This window comes from Periophthalmus magnuspinnatus, chromosome 16, assembly GCF_009829125.3.
Source record: "Periophthalmus magnuspinnatus isolate fPerMag1 chromosome 16, fPerMag1.2.pri, whole genome shotgun sequence".
NCBI classification, from domain to species: domain Eukaryota; kingdom Metazoa; phylum Chordata; class Actinopteri; order Gobiiformes; family Gobiidae; genus Periophthalmus; species Periophthalmus magnuspinnatus.
Window position 1 is genome coordinate 25189344 of NC_047141.1, and position 20296 is coordinate 25209639.

The window sequence follows — 20296 nt, forward strand, 5'->3', positions numbered from 1 at the left end:
TAACTTGGGAACTTGCAAATTGCAAAAAATCAACTAGTGGTGTTTATCACATTTTTAAGTAAAAAACAGGTACAGTCCCTTCAATTTATCATTCCTACTAAATGATTCAATGCAGCCCACTCACCTCTGCCTGGGAGAGCTGAACCTTGAGCTTTTCCACCTCCTCCCTGAGTTCTCTGATGATTCTAGCATTGGGATCTTCATTCACCACAGCATGGTTAACGATTCTCTTGGCCCGGTCTGCGTAACGTAACGTTGACAGAGTCTCCTCATAATTATCGGCTGCTGGACTCACGGTGGCTATCATGGCTGTCTTACTATTGCCCCCAAGATTGTCCTGAAAGAAGAGAAAATATGTAAAAAATCCATCAATGACATAATACTAATGTGATATAAATAAAGCTAGAGGAACCATGGGTAATGCTGCTGTGGTAATTGTGGTGGTCATCTTGTGACTGTACTGTAATGCTGTAATAATTTAAAACAAGGCCAGAAATGTAATTGATTAAAGATCTTAAATTGACAAATAGTGGTAGTTTTGAAGTCCCAGTATTTTGGGGAGCTCTAGCTGTGTCTATCAGGAACTGTTTTCATTGTATTATGAACATGAATATCCAAAGTCAATGTAAAGAAAATTGAAAAAAGAATCCCCCGATGATAACCTTCAGTAGCCAGGTCAACACTGAGTCTCTGTAAGGCACAAACTTTGCCTTCCCCTTTCCAGTGGACTGATCGGCCAGGGCAGAAATCACACATCCCAAGGTAGTAAGAGATCTACAGAAAAACAAAATAAACCCACATTAGCAATAAATTAACAAAATAGCTTTCATTCAAATTGAAGTTAAATGATTAATTTACAGGTAAAATGAATTATTTTGGTTTTGCCTTATTGGACAAATTTATATGAAATGAGAACTGGGAAGTTTAAAATATCAGGAAGTACAAACTAAGATGATTTTTTTTTTTTTTTTTTGGAAAATGTACACATTTAAACATTTTCTATTTGGAGCTTATCTTATAAATTAGCCAATAGAGAAATATAGGCCCATGCTCTCTAAATAAAACTGAGACATCATCAAATTTTAGATGGACAATTTTAGATTTAAAACATACTTGTTTATATTGCTGCCCTCTTTGAGCCTCTCTCCAGCAGCTCCGGTCTTGGACACTCTCTCGCTGCCCGCAAGGTCGACCAAACTCATCTTGCTCACCTTCTCCCCTGAGTTCTGTTTAAGAGAGATGAAAAGCACATACAAATTATGGACAAACAGCTATTAAACTATGGCAACAACTGATTTAACTGTACATGTTTTGCACTATCCCATTATAAATCAACCAATGATTTTCAAATCCTTGACATATGTTGTTACAAATGTCTTATTTATCGATTTTCTTAAATCATTCATAAATGAAAGAAAGGGGTCCATGGGTGTAAATTAAGGACTGTAAAATTAACCACAAACATAAAGAATTATGTATACATGTTAAATTCTATTTAATCTAAATGTTTAAACAAAAAAATGCATTGTTTCGTAGACAGTACAGTATGCATGTTAATCTGTATTTGTCTATATATTCTATTTGAAAACACTCACCCCAGACTGAAGATCATAGAGCGTCTGAGTGACAATAATACTGAAGACTGCGTGGGATCGGCTGCTTTCTTCATTCATGTTGGTTGCAGCCACAGTCCGGGACTTATTCCCCTCAGACATCAAAACCTCAATGTCCTGTACAGACACAACACAAAGAACTATTGTTCAGAAATACCTGTTACTTTATTCAATGGAATAAAAAAGTTCAGGGCTAAAAGAGCAATTTAAGAACTGTCTTTGGGATATAATCGAAAATCAGATACTACTAGTAAAAGTAATATAGAAACTAGATACTCATTTGAAGTATCAATACTGAAAAATACTAGAAAAAAATTGACCTTTCCTGAACAATTTTAGAAGCTTTATCAGAAGAAGTATAAGACGTCATAGAAACATCATTGTAGTATCAAAGTTGGTATAGGGGTCTCAACCCTACTCTTGGGATGAAAATCGAGTTTGAAATTTTTGTATCGTTTAAACTCTACCATCTAATAATAAAAAAAGGATTAAAGCAAAGAAAGACAGAAAGCAGAGGGAAACCACACCTCAAAACTAGTCACAGCCAGCTGTGACAAGCCATCCACATATGGTCCCAGAACTTTGTGCTCCCGAACCTTCAGTGATTGCCTACTCCTGAAACATAAACAGAAAATAGACAATAACAAATAACTGCATTGTTTTCTAGTGATTCATGCCATTCACAGTAATGAGGAGACATGAAGGACAACAGGAGTAAAAATCATACTGAAGTGGCAAAGATATAAGCGCTGATTCAAAAGTAACATAGAACCTCATTTTCATTTGTTATTATAATATTTGTTGTTGTTGTAAAAAAGGAGCTGAGTTGAAAGCCAAAGCTCTCGATTTACCGGTCAATCTACGTTCCTATCCTCACCTATGGTCATCAGCTCTGGGTAATGACCAAAAGCACAAGATCACTGATACAAGCGGCCGAAATGGGTTTCCTCCATAGGGTGGCTGGGCGCTCCCTTAGAGATAGGGTGAGGAGCTCGGCCACACGGAGGAGCTCGGAGTAGAGCCGCTGCTCCTACACGTTGAGAGCAGTCAGCTGAGGTGGCTCGGGCATCTGCTCAGGATGCCTCCTAAGGAGATGTTCCGGGCATGTCCCATCGGGAGGACGCCCGGGGAAGACCTAGGACATGCTGGAGGGACTATGTCTCTTGGCTGGCCTGGGAATACCTTGGGGTCCCACCGGAGGAGCTGGAGGACATGTCTGGGGTGAGGGAAGTCTGACAGTCCCTGCTTTGACTGCTGCCCCCGGCTCTGATCAGGTGGGGCAGATCAAAAACACAGGCAAAGTAAACCAGCTGAAGCTTAAATTGCCGTCTAAAGCTTTGCTTTTATTTTCTAATAATGAAAATCAGATATTTTTACAAGAAAGATATGCCTGTAAATGCCTTGGTATTGGTTCAGATATTATATATTTTTGTTAATTTTTCAGATTTTTTTGCAGTTTTCTTACTGATGATTATTTGTTTTGATTTGTTGTATTTTGATTTTAATGTCTTTCTTCTTCTGTAAAGCCCTGTAAGGCAAGGCAAGGCAAGTTTATTTGTATAGCACAATTTGTGCACAAAGTAATTCAAAGTGCTTTACAGAATAAGAAGGACATTAAAATCACACAAATCAAAACATAAATAATCACAAATAATCATAAAATTAACATTAAAACAGAAGAGTGCAGAATAAAAACCTTTATAAAAACCTTTCAGTCATATGCACAGCTATACTGTTTTGAGCCTGGATTTAAACATTGTCAATGTAGAGGCCTGTCTCACATCTTCAGGAAGACTGTTCCAGGTTTTAGCTGCATAAGATTTCCCATGTCTAGTCCTGACTCTGGGCACCAGCAGGAGGCTTGTCCCTGAAGTCCTCAAGTGAGAGATGGGTCATATGGCATATGTAGACAATGTATCATTTACCCTTACTTCACAATATTATTATTTTATGACACAAAGTGGCCTATAGTCTGACACAGGTTTATCTGACTGCTCCTCTGCTCACAGCATCACAAACAGATGTCCCTGAGCAGCACCCACCGTGAATACTCTCTCCGAGCCCCCACCCTGACCATAAAACAAAGAATGCTCCAGTGTCAAAAGAAGATGTTAGCAGGAAATGAACAGGCAGTGCTTTCTCCTTTCTACCAGCTGCACTCTGTCCCTGTTTTATATAAGCAGACACAAATACGACCAATAATACAAAGTGTCTTCTTCGTTTTTAAACCAAATTTCTACTCATTTAAACAAATCTGAGCACAATAGAAAATCTGGATTGACCAAATAATGACTACGACTGGATACCATTACTTACTCCATTAATTACTCAAATACTACATGCACCCATGGTACACAAAACTATATTTGTTTGTACTAGAAATGTAGTTTGATGTTGTTTTATTTATTATTTGATGGAGCAGTATATTTTCCCTTTTGTGTATACCAATTTTTGAATAATTACAAAAACTTCTGAAATTAGTTTTCATTTTACACTGAGGCACCAAACAGAATTAAAATCCAGATCACACATACCCTTTGGGATCCAACAGGTCACGGACTTTCTCATTGTAGATTTCCATGTAAGACACCTCCACTTTAAAATTATGGGATTCGTTCTCCTCTTTGTGAACCCTCTCGAAGAGCGAACAGCACAGTCTGGGGATGAGGCCGGGCTGCTCACTGTTCCCCATCATGGAAAAGGATTTACCTGACCCTGTGAGTAATTTTACATAAAAAATATAGTTTAATATGAGTAAATCCTCCAAATAGACTTCACTGTATGTACTATTACTGTACTACTAATAACTTAAGATTAGAATAGTAAGTAGAAGAAATGTGTTTTACTAACTGAGTGTGAACTATGAACTATAAACATGTTTGCTAAAAAACAGGATGAAAGGTTAAGTAGTTCCTTTAATATGATGAGAAAAACATCAGCTTTAACATGTTTAAGGCAACAAAATGCCAGACCGCCTGTTCATTCTTAATAACCTTTCCCAGGGACTACAATGTCTATGTGATAGGTGTACTATAAACTGAAACATTGCTTTTGAATATCATTATCTAAAGGCTATTTTACCTGTTTGTCCATAGGCAAAAATACAGGCATTATATCCTTGGAATGCATTCTCAAGTATACCCTCTCCAAGGCACTTGAACACGACCTCTTGACCTTTGGAGAAAAGGAACATCACCATGGTGACTATCATAAACAAAGCCATTTGTGGTGCATTTAGTTACATTCAGATGATACTGGTTTCAGAGTGTTGACAGATTGGTAGGGCTGTGCAATAAATTCACTTCTGATTGTCAATGATGTGCTTGTGTCAATCCTCTATCACTAAAAGCATGTGGTTTAGGGAAAATTGTACACTTTGAGGAAGAGGAAGAAATTTGACTAAGTTGAAAAAATGAATTTAAAACTGTGATAAACCAGTATGAGGATAAATAAACGATTCCTGTGTAGAATCTATTATGCTGTCGACTGTCATGCTGAGACTGAACCTGTTTATGAGATTAGCAATAGCCCTCGAGTAGAGACATTACATTTACATGACAGGATAGAGGAGCTATCACAATCTAAGCTGGTCTGGTCTCTATGGAAATCTGCTCTGCATTAGGTGCAGTAAAACGCCTTAGAAACAAGCTGCACACACTGAACCTGTTGTGTAATGAGTTGCTTATAGAAATGCTAATGTATTTCACCTATACGATTGTGTGGGATATTCATGCATGCACTGAGGTGAACAGAAGCGTTTTTTTCCTCAATGTTAGGAATACAATTGGACATACTTAAAATGGAAATTATTGAATGCGACCGTTGAGTTTCTGTTTTGCATTATGTAAAACTAGCCCTGGTTGAGTACAGTGCAGACTCTCAGTGCAGAGCTCTGAATGTTCTTAATGTGAGCCATGATCTGAGTTTAGCAGCAGTGACTCACCAGCATATTTAGGAACATTGGACTCATCCATTGACCAGAAACAATGGTCAAAGGCAAACACCTGGAAACAGAGAAAAGCACATCTCAGTAAGTTCACAAGCACAGAGCTCCGCAATTTGACATTATGCGATTATGTCATACATCACCATTAAACAGGAAAAGTGCAAATGAAAAACAGCAAACAGACTTATGTTATGAACGATATGAATACTTGTTACGTCCCCCGAAAGCCTGGGTCAAAGCCACTCAAAACAATACTAAAAATGTATGTGTAATCTTTCTTCACAGGTTAACTTTTTAACTCATTACTCCAATTATTAATTGTGACTATATTTTTTCTTTGAAAGTGCACTATGCAACTCTTCCGCAGGGGGGATCTGCCATCATGGAGATGGTATTTCTTTAGCTGGAAGGTTCCACCGCATCACATAAACGTGCCTGTCTTGCATTCACTCATTTATAGGTATCATCCCCTCTCCAAGTTTAATGCAATAAGTTTAATGCAATAATGTGGAACATTCCAGGCAATGCAATAACATCTCCATGTAGATAAGCAGGTGGTGTCCTATCAACAGAAAAGTTACATGGTGCTCCTTTAGGCAGCCACATGTACAGTCGGCAGAAAATTGCATTGGCTTAATTTTTGGTGAGAAACCCGTAGCAGGTCTTGTTGGGTGGCACCATGTGGTTAATCATCTGAACTTGTCTGGAACAGTACATTGTTCAGAGGGTGCTTGTTAGGACTGTGTGTGACTGTCTGCCCAAAGCTCTGGTAACTCGACCATGTCCTATCATCACGGCCGGAGCTAAATGAATTCATAAATCAGGGTCAGTGCTTCCCAGAAGAAATTCCAACACCCAGTGACCCTCGTCTCCACGGAAACAGACTGAAGCTGGGCAGAGCTGTGGAGCTGGCTCTGAGCCTCCCACAGTGGCAGAGAGACGCCCATTGTCTGAGGGACACCTGCGCTCTGGACCAGTGCAAGAAAGGATGCTCTCTGCTATGCTTAATTTTAGAGGGAGCAGGTAGCAAATTTTCATCAAACTTTAGTTTATGAGTAAGAAACATCATGATCTTACGATTATTCATGATTATTGACACCATAACCAAATAAAATTCTCTTCATCAATGGTTCTCAAATTTTTCAGATCATGTACCACAAAAAAAAGATTACATATAGTATATAACGGGACTATTCCAAGTCTAATCTAGGGCTCATTTTCATTGTAGTTTAAACAGGAAATTACCCAAATAGGATAGAAATGTAGAAAAATTCACTCTAAATTAGGCTACCCCAGATATATTAGAGCTGTCCAAGTACCACCAGTGGTCTAATAGATTATCATTCCTCTCTAGTATCTGACCCACTTTATGAGTGACATATATATCCAGAAAAAAAGCTATTAACTTTACTTTGGACTGATGGATTGCATTTAAATGAAATGTTTGCTTCCTGATCACAATTAACAACTATACAATAAACTTGACATTCCAAGATCAGTATCCATAGTCCAAGAAGTTACACATAGGACATTCTATCCTGACCCTATTGCACATATCTGCACATCAGCAGAATTATAAAGTTAAGGGTAGGGCTCCTTAACTTTATAAATTCCATTGATGTGTGCAAGATTAACCCATTTGAATAAAAATTGCTTAAATGGTCTAATAGTCTACTGGCCCACTTAAAACCTGCTGACCCTTTAATTTGGACCTCTTCAAACATGTTCTGAAAAGTGATTATTCCATTATTTTAGCACATAATAGTTTTAAAAGAAAAAAAAAAAAACAGAAAGACTCTGACAAGTACAAATCACCATCGCAGGACTTGTTAGAAAAAAAAAAAAACTGCACTAGGTAGGATCTCCCCTCAAAAGGCCCAATGTGCCAGCCCCTGTTGAAATATCTGGGAGCGAGACATCAGCATGTTGTCAGGAGAGGAAGCAGGGGATCCAGGCCAACAATGTGCCCAAATACAGCCTCAGTGTCAGAGCCCATCCTTCTTTCTTTCCCTCTCTCTCTCTCTCTCTCTCACTCTCTCTCCACCTCTCTTTCCCTCTTCTTTTCGCTTTGTCTCCCCTTCTCTCTTACTCCCCACCCTCTCTTTCCCTCTCTGTCTTCTCCCTCTCTCTCACCCCCCTCTTTCTTTCTCTCTCTGCAAAGACACATTATTCACACAGACTGCCCTCCCTCTCCTGCTGACTGAGCAAACTACTCACGCTCTCAATCCTGTTTCTGAGAATTACTATTGTAAAAAAAAAAAAAAAGTTCTATTTGGCTATGATAAAGGAGATTCTCATCAGATAAAATACATTGCTATCAAAAACCACAGATTATCTCATGCTAATTTTTCTCTTTCAAATTATGTATGACTTGAAATTTTACCCTTTCATCTTCTCTTATTATTTTATTTATGTATGTATTTATGATCTTTAAATCTTTATTTGTTGTTTTATGACCTTGTATTTGCTTGAATATATATTTAAATCAATAATTTTTTAAAACTCTCTGTATCCTCTCCCTAGAAACAGGACCACAGCAGCACAGGAAGTACATGACTCCAGAGGAACCCAGACCTGGTCACTACTTCAAAAGACCGGGGGGAAAGTGCTGATTTCCTGTGCTATAAGCGACTACTGTTTCAAATGTGTTGATGTAACAATATGCCATACTAAATGTCCTACACTGCAAAAGTTAAAATCATCCAGATACAGAATATTCTTGAGTTTAGTAGTTTTTCATTGAATTTATCTTTATTTATACAGGAGAGCCCTGTTTAAATACAGAACAATACAAACAAAAACAAACAAAACAAATAACGTTAAAGTTGAATAAACAAGTGAGATATTCTATCAAGTAGTCCCTTATAAATAGATTTTATGTAGTGTTTCTCTTCTGACAGATAATGATGGCCAATCTATTTGGGTCTTAAATTCATCACCTGTTATGAAACAAAGGGACGAGTATCAAAATCTTTCAAAGCAGAGCCTGAAGTCTGCATTTACATTATATCTCCATAATCTAGCACAGAAACAAAGGCTGCTTCAACTATTTCATTTCTGTAAATCAATAGGTTACAAGATTTGTTTTTATAATTATATGACCATTCTAATCTCATGTACTTCAAGTTTTTTTCAAGCCAAAAGATATTTACAGGTGGTGACTCTTTCAGTCAATCAACCATTTAGTGTATAAAGATTTGTAGCTTGCACATCATTTTTTTTAGAAAAAAAAAATCATATACTTTAATTTGTATTCAATGATAATTTAAGATTTTTTAGGAAATGTGGATTTTATTAAAATCTTGCTGCAGTTTGTAAATGGTTTCATCAACATATATATAGCACTTGCATCCAAAACAGCATCATATGTATAAATTGATGAGCCTTTCTCTTCAATGGCAAATAATCAAATTAATAAATATAGTAAAACATAGTGGACCCAAAATTGAGCCTTTGGGGACTCCTTTCCTTAAAGTAAAAAAATAAATAAAAAAAATTAAACCCATTGACTACTACTGTTTGGGTTCTGTTTGAAAGGTAATTTTGAAACAAATTACATAGCACTGTCAAATCCAATATGCTTCAGGCGCTTCAGAAGGATTTTATGATCTACTGAATCAAAAGCTTTAGTTCAAATCAAACAGACCTGCACAATCTTGTGTGTCATCAAGGGCGATGTTCACTATACTTTACAGTTTAAAATATGAATGATAGTAATCACATTATCACTGCCATGTCAATTATGAACAACAGATTCAGACACACAAAAATACTGTATAATGTTATACATACCTTGGGTTGTTTTCTGATGAACAGCAGCAGCCATTCGCCATAAAAGAGAGAAAGAAAAACAATTAGCAAAATGCCCAATGAACTGAATAAAATACATTCTTGTAGTTGTGTTTCATGGGATTCAGTCATGCCGCTTTTTTCTCTGTAAAAAAGTGGCATGATTGAATCCCATGACTGAATTTTGAAGATTTTGACCATTCTGTTCAAATATTAGAATATTTAATTTTGAATTGTTAATTTCCATGGCAACTGTTACAACTTTTATCACTCGAAACAAATATATAGTACATAAAAAACATTGATTTTACTCCATACATTTGAATTTCTGTATCCATCCACCTCCCCTCATAGATTCAACTATTCATTCACTCATGGTTTCAGTCATTCATTCACTCTCACATGGTGGTATTTCCTGCTGGTAAGTATTGCTGTGATTAGTTTGATAATTGGACCATTGGAGCGTGAAGAAGAGAGTAGATTTAGGATTCAATGTCCCACTGACTCTGTTGAGTAAATAGCTCTTGTCAGTGGACTTAACAGAGAGGCCAGACCGGGGAAACTGCACTCAGTTGTACCAACGGCTGCAAGTGGATACAAGTACAGAGAGGTACGTAACCAAATACCAAGTTAACAAGTTACCAATATTTGAGGTATTCAAGGAGAACTCCCCCTAAAATCAAAATTCAACCACTCTCCGAAATAGGACTGCTGGGTAACTTTTACGAGTAAGAGGTATCTAATGTAAACCCAGTTATCAATACATCTGAACTGAACACCCAACAAAAATAGGACTGATTTATCTTTTTTATATCAGTAGTTAAACAATAAATACCTGGTGCATGAGGCCTATCCAGTCCAATACTGTGGTCTATTACTAAAATAAAAAAAATAAAACTAAACCAAACATTCATTTTGCACACAGTAATAGAAGTCCTTAATTTGTTAAAACTTGGAAAACATCATGCTTCTCATTTTTTGAGTTTTTAGGTCAAACACAAAGATCACATTTGCGCAATCAATCAAGCAGCAATTAGTTTTACAGTGATTGTTTTCACCCCCAGTTAAACCAAAACAGAGATAGTGACAAGACTACGCTCTTATTTGGGATTTTCTCTGACTGTGGGCCACTGTGTTAATCAGAGCAGACTCAGCCTTATGGCCTCCTGCTCTGGTCTCTTCCAGTGCATTAGAACTGGGTGACCAATGACTATACTCTCATAGCACTGTACTACAGTACTACTGCAGACAGAGAGGCTCATATCTAGGACTTCCCCAAAGGCCAAGCGGAGGCTATTTTCAGACCGGACAGTTGCATGTTCACCATAGTGATCTAGTAAACAAGACATACCATTGAAAGGGAGAAACAGAGAGAAACAGACCACATCAGCTGAAAATAAAACACCTAATTAGATTTTTCTTTTAGTCATCTTTCTAAAGCCTGGTTTTATCACATGATTAAAAGATACTTGTTTGTGTATATAACAACTGATTTCTGTTTAAGATTATCTTAATATACTAATCTGTAACAGCTGCATGCTCCTTAAACGTTCACTTTTGTAATTGGATCTTTTCTGATGGAGGGCTCTGTCATCTGTTGTCTCTATGGAGATGTTGTGTTATCAGTTCCCCAGTACGGCAATGAACGTATCTATCTCTTGCGTTTGATGAATTACAAGTTATTTTTTTCTCAAACACACCTTGAAATACCTAAAATCTGACCTGAAACAGAAACACCTAGTAGTGTGTACTGCTTGTCTCCATTGAGATAGTTAAGTTTAATCCTATACTGTACATTCAAGGCAAAGCAATATTGAATTCTATTTGTTTGTTCATTCATTAGCCTGTGCCTTGTTGGACACTCTTCTCCTTGTTTTTTTGTCCCTGGTTGCACATGTGTGTGAATCCCATGTAACACAGAAATGCCAGTTCATATCATCACATAGTCTATACATTCTCTTACGCTCAAGAAGACACTTAGGCTTTAGGCAACTAATACACTGCATAAGTCATCAAGCGCACTGCCAGACTGTGCCCTCAGCGGGTGGGGGGACATCGGTGAGTGCATGTGCCACAGGACTGCAGTGACCCCTCCTTCCAACAACATCCTCTTACTGTCTTCTGCTATGTCTAAATCACGTATTGAATTTAAATAAGTCAAATAACACACAGTACAATACAAAATACATAAAACAGAACAAAACTGACAAAACACAACAAAAATAGTGCACTTAACAACTGCAGACATGTACAAAAATAAACTATCCCATTGTTAAGTCACCACCTCAGCCTTCACAGTTACCGTCCCCAATTTCTTAACTTAACTTTACGTCCACTTATCTAAATAAACTGTTGACATTTGGTAAATATCACAACAAAATCAAATAAATGTTTCTTTATTACACCTCTGTCTGTGTTATCTGAATCTCCACAGCCGTAGGGAGTGGGAGAGCTCTGGAATCCCCCTTGTGGTTGAGCAGGATTAAGGCCAGAGGGTTATTATGCCACTGAAATCGGCACTCAGCTCACCCAGAAAGCAACTCACCAGATTAAACTGTCATCCCCCAATGATTCATCCAACCAAAGTGTGTGACAAATGTTCAGAAAATGTGTTCCACATTTCAAAAGAATGGGTGATGTCATACTAAAATTTCAAACTTGATTTCTGTACTAAGGAAAAGGCTCAATAATTGTCATTTTCAATACAGAATAGTAGTATTATTATCAATATTACCACGCGGCCTTATTCTAGCTCTTATTATATTCATGGGTTTCAGTTTCCTAGCCCATACAATAGCCCATTCAAGATATAATATTTAGTTTTAAACTTTTAAAATGTCAATTGCCAGGGTAAAGGTCCAAATTCTTGATCATCCTGAAACCCATGGATAGATCATTCATTCTAAAACTATTCATTATCGGTAAAATGTTGCCCTTTAACTGTTTTTTAGTACACTTATATATTAATATACTTGTTCAAATGATTATCTAGTTTGAATGTAGTTTTAGTGTAGATTCAAGTCAGTGATTTTTTATTTTTTTGGACAGCCATAAAAAGAATGCTTCAAAATGAGATCCTTTATGATGGCATATCAGGTTTGAGAAAAAGCAGCGCCAGCCTTCAGCGGCGCTTGTGTCCGTGTGTGTGTCTGTGTGAGTGTGTGTCTATGTGTGTATGAGTGTGTGTACAGGTGTTGGGTTGCAGCTCAGAGCTACATCTCAAATGCTCCTCCAGTTTAGCAGAGGACACGCTGCTCTACGCCCACTCCAGGCAGAGGTCACTGCACTGCATCGGGCTGACCAGAAGTTCGGCTGCTCCAAATACACAGCAAAATATAGACGGCTTTCTAAACATCTTTCTTTCTTACTTGTTTTTTCTGCTACTACTACCACCACCACTAATATGCTCATTAATATTATTATTAGTAGTAGTAGTAGTAGTAGAAGTAGTAGTTTTATTTGGGCTGGACAATTTTGTTAGAAAATCGAATTGAGTTAATCTCGTCTGACAAGTACAGGGATCATGATTAGATTCGCAGTATATGTTTAAAAAGTAGGATTCTGTTTAGAGTGCATATTGTAAACAACTCCAGGAGCATTCACATTTGAGAAAAGACTGAAATATGAACTGATAAACAAATACAAGGATCCCATGTATTTCAGGGTGTGTTTGTAGATGTCTAAACTATTTGTACAACAACATTTGTTTCTATTAAGACAGGATAGCTCCATAATGTAGTTCTTTGCAGAGGACATTCTATTATCTAAATGTTTTTTGATTGCAGTCCTAATGTGGATCAATGAAGTTCATCTAAGTCCAACAAAACAACATAACAACTTCCACTTTATAGATTAAAGAGCAGACATGGCATTAGTTCCATGCACACAAGATCACATGACCAAGGTTAGCAAACCAGATTAAAGACCCTATTCAAGTCTGTATGCATTGCAAATGTTCAATTACTCTTTTATTATAGCAAATTTACATTCTCCTCCATTAGGTTGTTAGCATAACCTTTTGGTATCCAGGCAACAGCTGAGGTTAAGACGTAGTTTAAGTTTTATGAGTCAAACCTTCATATAAAAAGCAAGGCACCGCATCTCCACAGTCTTTAAACAGCAAATACAACACACTCTGATGTCTCTGCTAAGTTTCCATAACAAAATGTCTGATCTTCTCGAGGTCTTGTTTAATCCCCTTCGGTATTTCTGACACTGCGACGCTAACGTTTCAGACAGTGGTATCAGCTTTTCCGAGGTTAAATCTGTTTCCAGTGTCAAACCAAAACAATGTACATGGTCATTTTCACAGATATAAGAAGCATCTCCCCATTCGTACACCTCTCACCATGATTCTCTGTATGATTGTAACTAAAATGTGACATATTTGTTTGCAATCTTTATCACTTTTGTTTCAGGGGAGAAGGAAGTCAAAATATATTCAGTACGTAGCTGCACAGGTGTACATCAGCTCATTGATTTGGAGCAAAGGACAAATTGTCTGTTTTTATATAATCATATCTTCATTAAACCACATTTGAAGTTGTCTGGGATAGTGATGTTGTCACAACACTATTTCAATACTATGGAATTGGCTTGATACCCTGTGCCAATTTTGATACTACTCAGCTAATACAAAATGTTCTTTTTTTTAGACAATACAATGTCAATTTCAACACAAATGAATAGCTCTTTCGTTATGCTATCACGTGGTCCTTCTGATCAAGCTCAAGATCATTCTAAAACTATTCAGGAAAGCTATACTTTGAACCTTTTTAATTATTTTTTAGTATATGTGTGTTGTTATTACTGTTACTTGCTCAAAATCTTCTTTCAATATAAATTTGAGTGTCGATTAATATCTGAGTTGACAGGCCCCAGTGAGACAAGCAGCATATTTGTTGAGCAGAAAGAGTGATTTGGATCTGAATAGGATGGTGCTCACTTGTACAAGGATGATAAGGGGCTGTATTATGGTAAGTGCTGCTGCTATGAATGAAATTTCAATGAAATTAAAAAGTACAAAGGAGCAAAAAGGGCTCTAAATATTTGCTGATGACAGTCCAATAACAAAAAGAACAAATAAAACTTAAGAATAAAACTTATTTTCTTTCTTTTTGCCTTTTAAATCTGGTTTGGATTTACCTGAAGAAAATAATGGATTAAACCGTGTACATAATGTAGACTTACAGAACTGTGCAGCTAAATGTAACATTGCCACTGATCAGAACTGAAATCATGATTGACACTTATTTATGAAGTCAGCAACATCCAAAAGTAATTAGAATACATTACAAAGTCTCCACTGACCACACCGCAAAAACACATTAAACCAACCCAGATCAAACAGCCTTCACCAAGAAAGTCTCTGCAGAAGGAAAACCGGGATCATTATAAAAGATCTCAGCAAGATTTTTCTTTTTCAGTTGCTCAGAGCTACAGACGATACAGCTGAGATTAATGAGACACAGGCAGCAAACAAAGAACAAAAAAAAATAAAAAAATAATTCCGGCTCAGGATGTAAACAACTTCCCACCCCCAAAACAAAACACGCACCAATCGTGGAACAATACTTTCTGTGAATAAGAAAAGTAAGGAAGATGGTTCAGAGAATGGAAACAGTGAATATTTGCTCACAATCTAACACAAAGGCAACATTCCTGAGGGTGGCCATTGGATGAGACACCATTGTCATTTGGCGTGTTTTGGATTGAGTGGCTCTTATGCGACTCCCCCCTTCAACAAAACACAATCCCATAGACTGGGTTTCAGATGACAGCACCGCATTCTAAAGGGCAATAATATTTAATACAGATGGGTGAGCTTAAAGGGCCCATATTACTCCATTTTCCGATCTGTTATCTGTTTTCTGATCTGTTATCAAAAACATACCCGGATTTGTGTTTTGTTTCATTCACACATGTTTAACACACAAGCACTGAATATTTAGGCTGAGTTCTTCTCTCAAACTGAAAACACTCTTTTCCTCCTTGTGATGACATGTGATAATACAGGAAGTGCTCCACTGTGTTTTTAAACTCCATACGCCTTCACTTAACTAATTTGGATGATTTCAGCTCTGCCAATCTCTACTGAGCAAAAAATAAAAGCTAGCTGTTAACTTGAAAACTACCTTTTCATCGCATCACAAGCTGGAGCACTCTGAGTTTTAGAGATGTAGACAGACTAATAATAAAGGCTTACGCAAGTGTGTGAAAGAAACAAAACACAACTCCAGGTATGTTTTTGATGTGGTAACAACATTGTAACGTGGCTTAAAGCTCACAAGAGTCATTTTGGCGTAATATAGGATCTTTAAATGATACTGTTTTTGATGTAATAGTAAATTATTCCGTCGAGTCACTCATAGAAATCATCACCAGGTTCAACATTTGTGAATTTAGCTTTAGATATTTCAAGGCAAAGCTCTCGCCCTCCATGCGAGAGTCTGACATGGTCACATTCTAATTACTATATTGTAGCATTGTGGTGTAAGGAAACATGCCGAATTTCTTCTGGTTCCTTATTTTCTGGACATAAGGGCTACTGTCAGCTGTAACCCACACCAAAAAAGAGCAAAACAACATCAGTCTCAACTCCTAGAACCAGACTCAAAAACAGACCAGTAAATGATGAATAAAACCTTCACATCAACCTGTTAGCATAGCAACCAAGTGACACATACAAAAGCAGTTACATTACACAACAACAACAACAACAACACATAAACAGTTTCAAAAGGTGTCAACTCTGAGGTAAACACAAAATATCAGATCATTACACTATTGACCTTTTGTTCAATAATTCTGTTGTATTATTTTTATTCTATTGTTTATTCTATTCGATTTTATTCTATTATTCTATCTATTTTTTTTTCGTAAAATGTACAATAGAAATAAAAGTGGATTGGATAAATACTAGATGGAACATTATACATTATTTTTGGGGGGCTCAATATTTACACCATTGATTTGTACTAATGAGTAACGTTTTGTTATTGTTTGTATATTTTATGTTAGGATTTGAGCTGTAGAGAGCTACTAAATAACCACTTTGATGATTATAGATACTAATCAAGAGGGTTTCATTCATTGCAGCTCATGATTTGAAAGATATTGTACACTTAGAGAAGGGGTTTACTGGAATTATGCTGTGTTATTGGCATCCATGTTCAATATATCCCACTTCAAAATGTGTTATCATGACAGGCCTACAGTCACATCTTAAATGGAAAAAAATACATATAAGAATTACTACAGTCTATCCATAAAATTCAAAACACAGATGTAACTCAAACTGTTGAAGAATGCTGGACTCCCATAGGACAGTCAGTGCTGATTCTCTCTTAACTTTTCCAGATAACAATAATGAAAACAAGAGAGCACACTCAAGTAGAGATAAACATGAACTTCTTGTTACCATTAGTGATAAGGGGCGAGATAGGGAGGCGGAAATTACACAGTTTCAAGCATTGTTAGAATTAGATGTTCATGTACACTGAACTGTAGCGATAGTGAGAGTGGCGCTTCTCAAGTTGAAAAGATAAAAACGTAAAACAATCATGAGAATTGTATTCAGTTTGATAGACAAATCAGTTGACCTAATAAGTAATTTTTATTAAAAATAGTGCTTTATGTAACTTTTCTGGTGGAGGGTAGACAACACCACCAGGTCGTTACCATTTTCAGACATTTGTTAGCAATTAAAATACTTATTGTTTAATGAATGTAAGCTGGATATGTTTGATGCAATACTGTGGAACATTCCAGGAAAAGAAGTAAGAGCTCCATCGAGACAGCAAGTGGTGTACCCTCACCAGAGAAGTTACATAGTGCACATTTAAGTCTCTGTTTTAGAGTAAATAAGAGACAGAGATGCACTGATAATGGCATCTGCCTCTCTACTTACAAACCAAAATGTCTGTGCTGTCTTAATCTCAGTGCAGTGTTCATGAACATGTAGAGACATGATAAAGGTAACACTGTTGGAGTCCAAGGGTATTTTCCAGTCACGATGTGTCACCACTCACCCCCAAAAGCAGACTGCCTCAGGTCTCTCTCCCCCTTCACCCCACCTCTTTTGTCTCTAAGCCCACACCACAGACACCTGAAAGTTTGAACCTGGTTTAGTCTTGATGTTCAGGTTTCAGATCCCTTTTATGCAACATTTTAAGGACTTTTTCCCTTTCAAAGGATATATTTTGTAAATTGGTAATTGCTATGGCAACTACGCCACATTTCTCATCATTCTGAAAACCATGCATAATGTAGTCCTAGTTTTAGCGTGGATTAGTTCAAGTGGAGCTGACTATGATTTAGTCCTGATTTAATCAAATATAAATCTTGGTTAAGAACCTAGTTTAGAACCTGGTTTAGAACCTGGTGTGGTCTTGTTTAGTCCTAGTCTAGACCTGCCTTAATCATTGTTTGGGAGTGGTACATAGACATGGATTAGACCTTGAGAGGACCTGGTATAGTCCTGATGTAGTCCTGTATAGGCCTGATTAAGGGCGCATTCACACCCACCTTATTTCATCTCAAATTTAGCCCAGCTTAGCCCTGATGTGGACTTGGACTGGTCCTGATCCTGGTTTAGTATGAATCTTGTCCAGGTTGAGTTTTGGGTTTAGTCATGCAGGTGTGACCACACCCTTAGACCTGCTATAGACCCAGTGTAGTCTTGTTTAGATTAAATAAGTTGTAGTTTTAGACCTGGTTTAGTTTTGAATGGAAATAATACCCACCCCCATCCCCACCAACCCCATATGCCATCCATATGGGGTTAGCTTAGCTGACAGATGAAAGACAACACTGGGGAACTTGCAGTGAAAACATAAGGTAACTCAACCTATCGCCCTCCAGTCACAATCCTGGTTTCATTAACTAAGATTATAGTTCATTTCTCAGGGCTGGGTGCTCTGTGGCAGTCACAAGTGTCGCCATAATGCCTATAATGCTTGTGCAAAGACGAGGCTTAACTATCAAAAGAAAATCCCTTACATCTCCTGGAATGCTTTACAAAGCTAACTGTGTGGTCTACTGGAAATGTGTAGCGACATGCTTTGTAAAATAGTTAAAGTTCAAAGTTGCATCGATCAATCAAGTGTTACAAAACTTCCAGGCAGGAGTTCAGACCAGTTTAGATCCAAGTACAAAAATAACTATTACTGCAGCTCCTTTTTCGGCTCACAATCAAACATTCCCACGAGATTGTTTCTCAGGATGATGGGCCCTGGGGACATATTTGGCAGACTAATACTCTGATTCTGAGGCATTGCCAGTACACAAGAACAGGTGTCGAAGCCCAGTCTAAATGATCAGGGTATTCCCTTCTGTGGATTCACTGCAGCAGAGAGGAAAATTATAAGGTTTTAGTAAAACCATGGCAGCCTAAACACAGAGGTCTAAATCGCAGAGCACAAACGCTGCATCCTAAAACAAATGCAAATATATGAGGATTCAGAAAAGATATTGTTAAGTAACGAAAGGAATATTAAAATACTACAATTCTGGTTAAAATACAAAGCCTAGATGGTTTTCAAATGTCTCTAAATTCAGAGACAGCACCAAATATTTCCATGAAAAAAACATTGACCCAAAAAAATCCAGACTAACCCATAATCCTAACCCAAGTGTAAACCCAAAGTTAAAATATTTTGACAGGACTAGCCAAGTTCAAAAATGTACATCTCATACACGTTAAACAAATGCTAAATCTGGGAACCTCTCAGTATGGGATAAAACCAGCATTAACCTACCACGATGCAAGAGTCAGCAGTCTAAATTATGTACTATGGAAATTAGCTCTGTTAAGTTGTGCTTAGCTCAATAGCATGGAAATAGGTAGCAATGGAAAGAACTGGGCACAGATCCAAGCACCTGGAAGAGACAGCAATGCAGATGTAGCAGTACTCAAACAATGAAACTATCAATCACCTCTGTGTGTTATTGTCCAATATATTATAGCTTTTGATGATCTTGGTATTTCATGTATGGGTGAAATGGATTTGAAAAAAAAAAAAAAGACAGACAAAAAACAACACAAAAAAACCTAGGGAATCAAGCAGTGTAAATTAAGTTAAATACAATAGTTGCTGGCATCAAAGTTGGTAAGTTGTGCATTATAAGGAAAGTTATTTTGATCTGTGAAGCTGTATGGACTTGGAAAACATAAGAGCATATTTTGTAATACCACCGTATGATGTCATGCCCGGAAAAGAAGGACAGCTGAATATAAAAGATTATTAAAATGTGCGGAAATTAAACAAATTAAACATAACTAGGCTAGGGTTGACGATTTGGAAAGCCTACATACTTGGTTAATGTTTTGCTCCGATAATTGCCCTAAATACACACAAATTCCGACTGTTACATGTATTAGAGAGCGCATTACACTTTACCAAGAAATACCATGGGAAACACTCAGCCCTGCCACCCATTTGGTTCTCATTAAGTCTCTCGCCTACTACTCAAAACAGCCATTACTGCTGATTCAGATGACATAACAAATAACGTCTTTTCCTTAAGAACTACTTTATTTGATTTATTTGCACCTGTGGGTAATCAGGTCAGCTGTCAAATCATGTGTGAAGCAGAGAGAAGCAGCCAGACTGTACGAAAGCAGTGTGTAAAGTGTGTAAGAAGTCAGATGGGTGGGGGAGATATTAGCAACTATGAACTATTTCCATGAGTTCACAAATTAAGACTATTACTATTGGACCATATTCGGACATCACGGCATCTTACTTAGTTGTTTTAAGATATCAATTTCAACCTAGCCATTTATTACATTTGCTTATGTTTGCGCTGTCTTTTAGCACTATTTGGATTGCACTGTGTCTAAATGTGTGATTACAGGCTCTGCTTATATGCACCTATTGCTCGAGGCCCCACATCAACCTGTCAAAGTCTCAACAACCACAACAAGCTTTAAAACTAAACAACAGGT

The 20296-nt window shown here is 37.3% G+C and overlaps 1 protein-coding gene across 6 annotated transcripts in view; it reads right to left on the reverse strand.

Moving 5' to 3' along the window:
- Window positions 1–20296, reverse strand: part of kif13a (kinesin family member 13A) — a 37960-nt gene that overhangs the window by 16645 nt on the left and 1019 nt on the right. For all 6 annotated transcript variants that reach the window (XM_055227570.1, XM_055227567.1, XM_055227569.1 and 3 more), the window contains exons 3-11: window positions 9352–9364; window positions 5557–5617; window positions 4695–4787; window positions 4148–4328; window positions 2141–2228; window positions 1596–1730; window positions 1114–1226; window positions 663–774; window positions 125–337 (exon numbers count right to left, since the gene is read on the reverse strand). In XM_055227570.1, coding sequence (XP_055083545.1) covers window positions 125–337; window positions 663–774; window positions 1114–1226; window positions 1596–1730; window positions 2141–2228; window positions 4148–4328; window positions 4695–4787; window positions 5557–5617; window positions 9352–9364 — 1009 coding nt within the window. The remainder of the gene's footprint in view (window positions 1–124; window positions 338–662; window positions 775–1113; window positions 1227–1595; window positions 1731–2140; window positions 2229–4147; window positions 4329–4694; window positions 4788–5556; window positions 5618–9351; window positions 9365–20296) is intronic.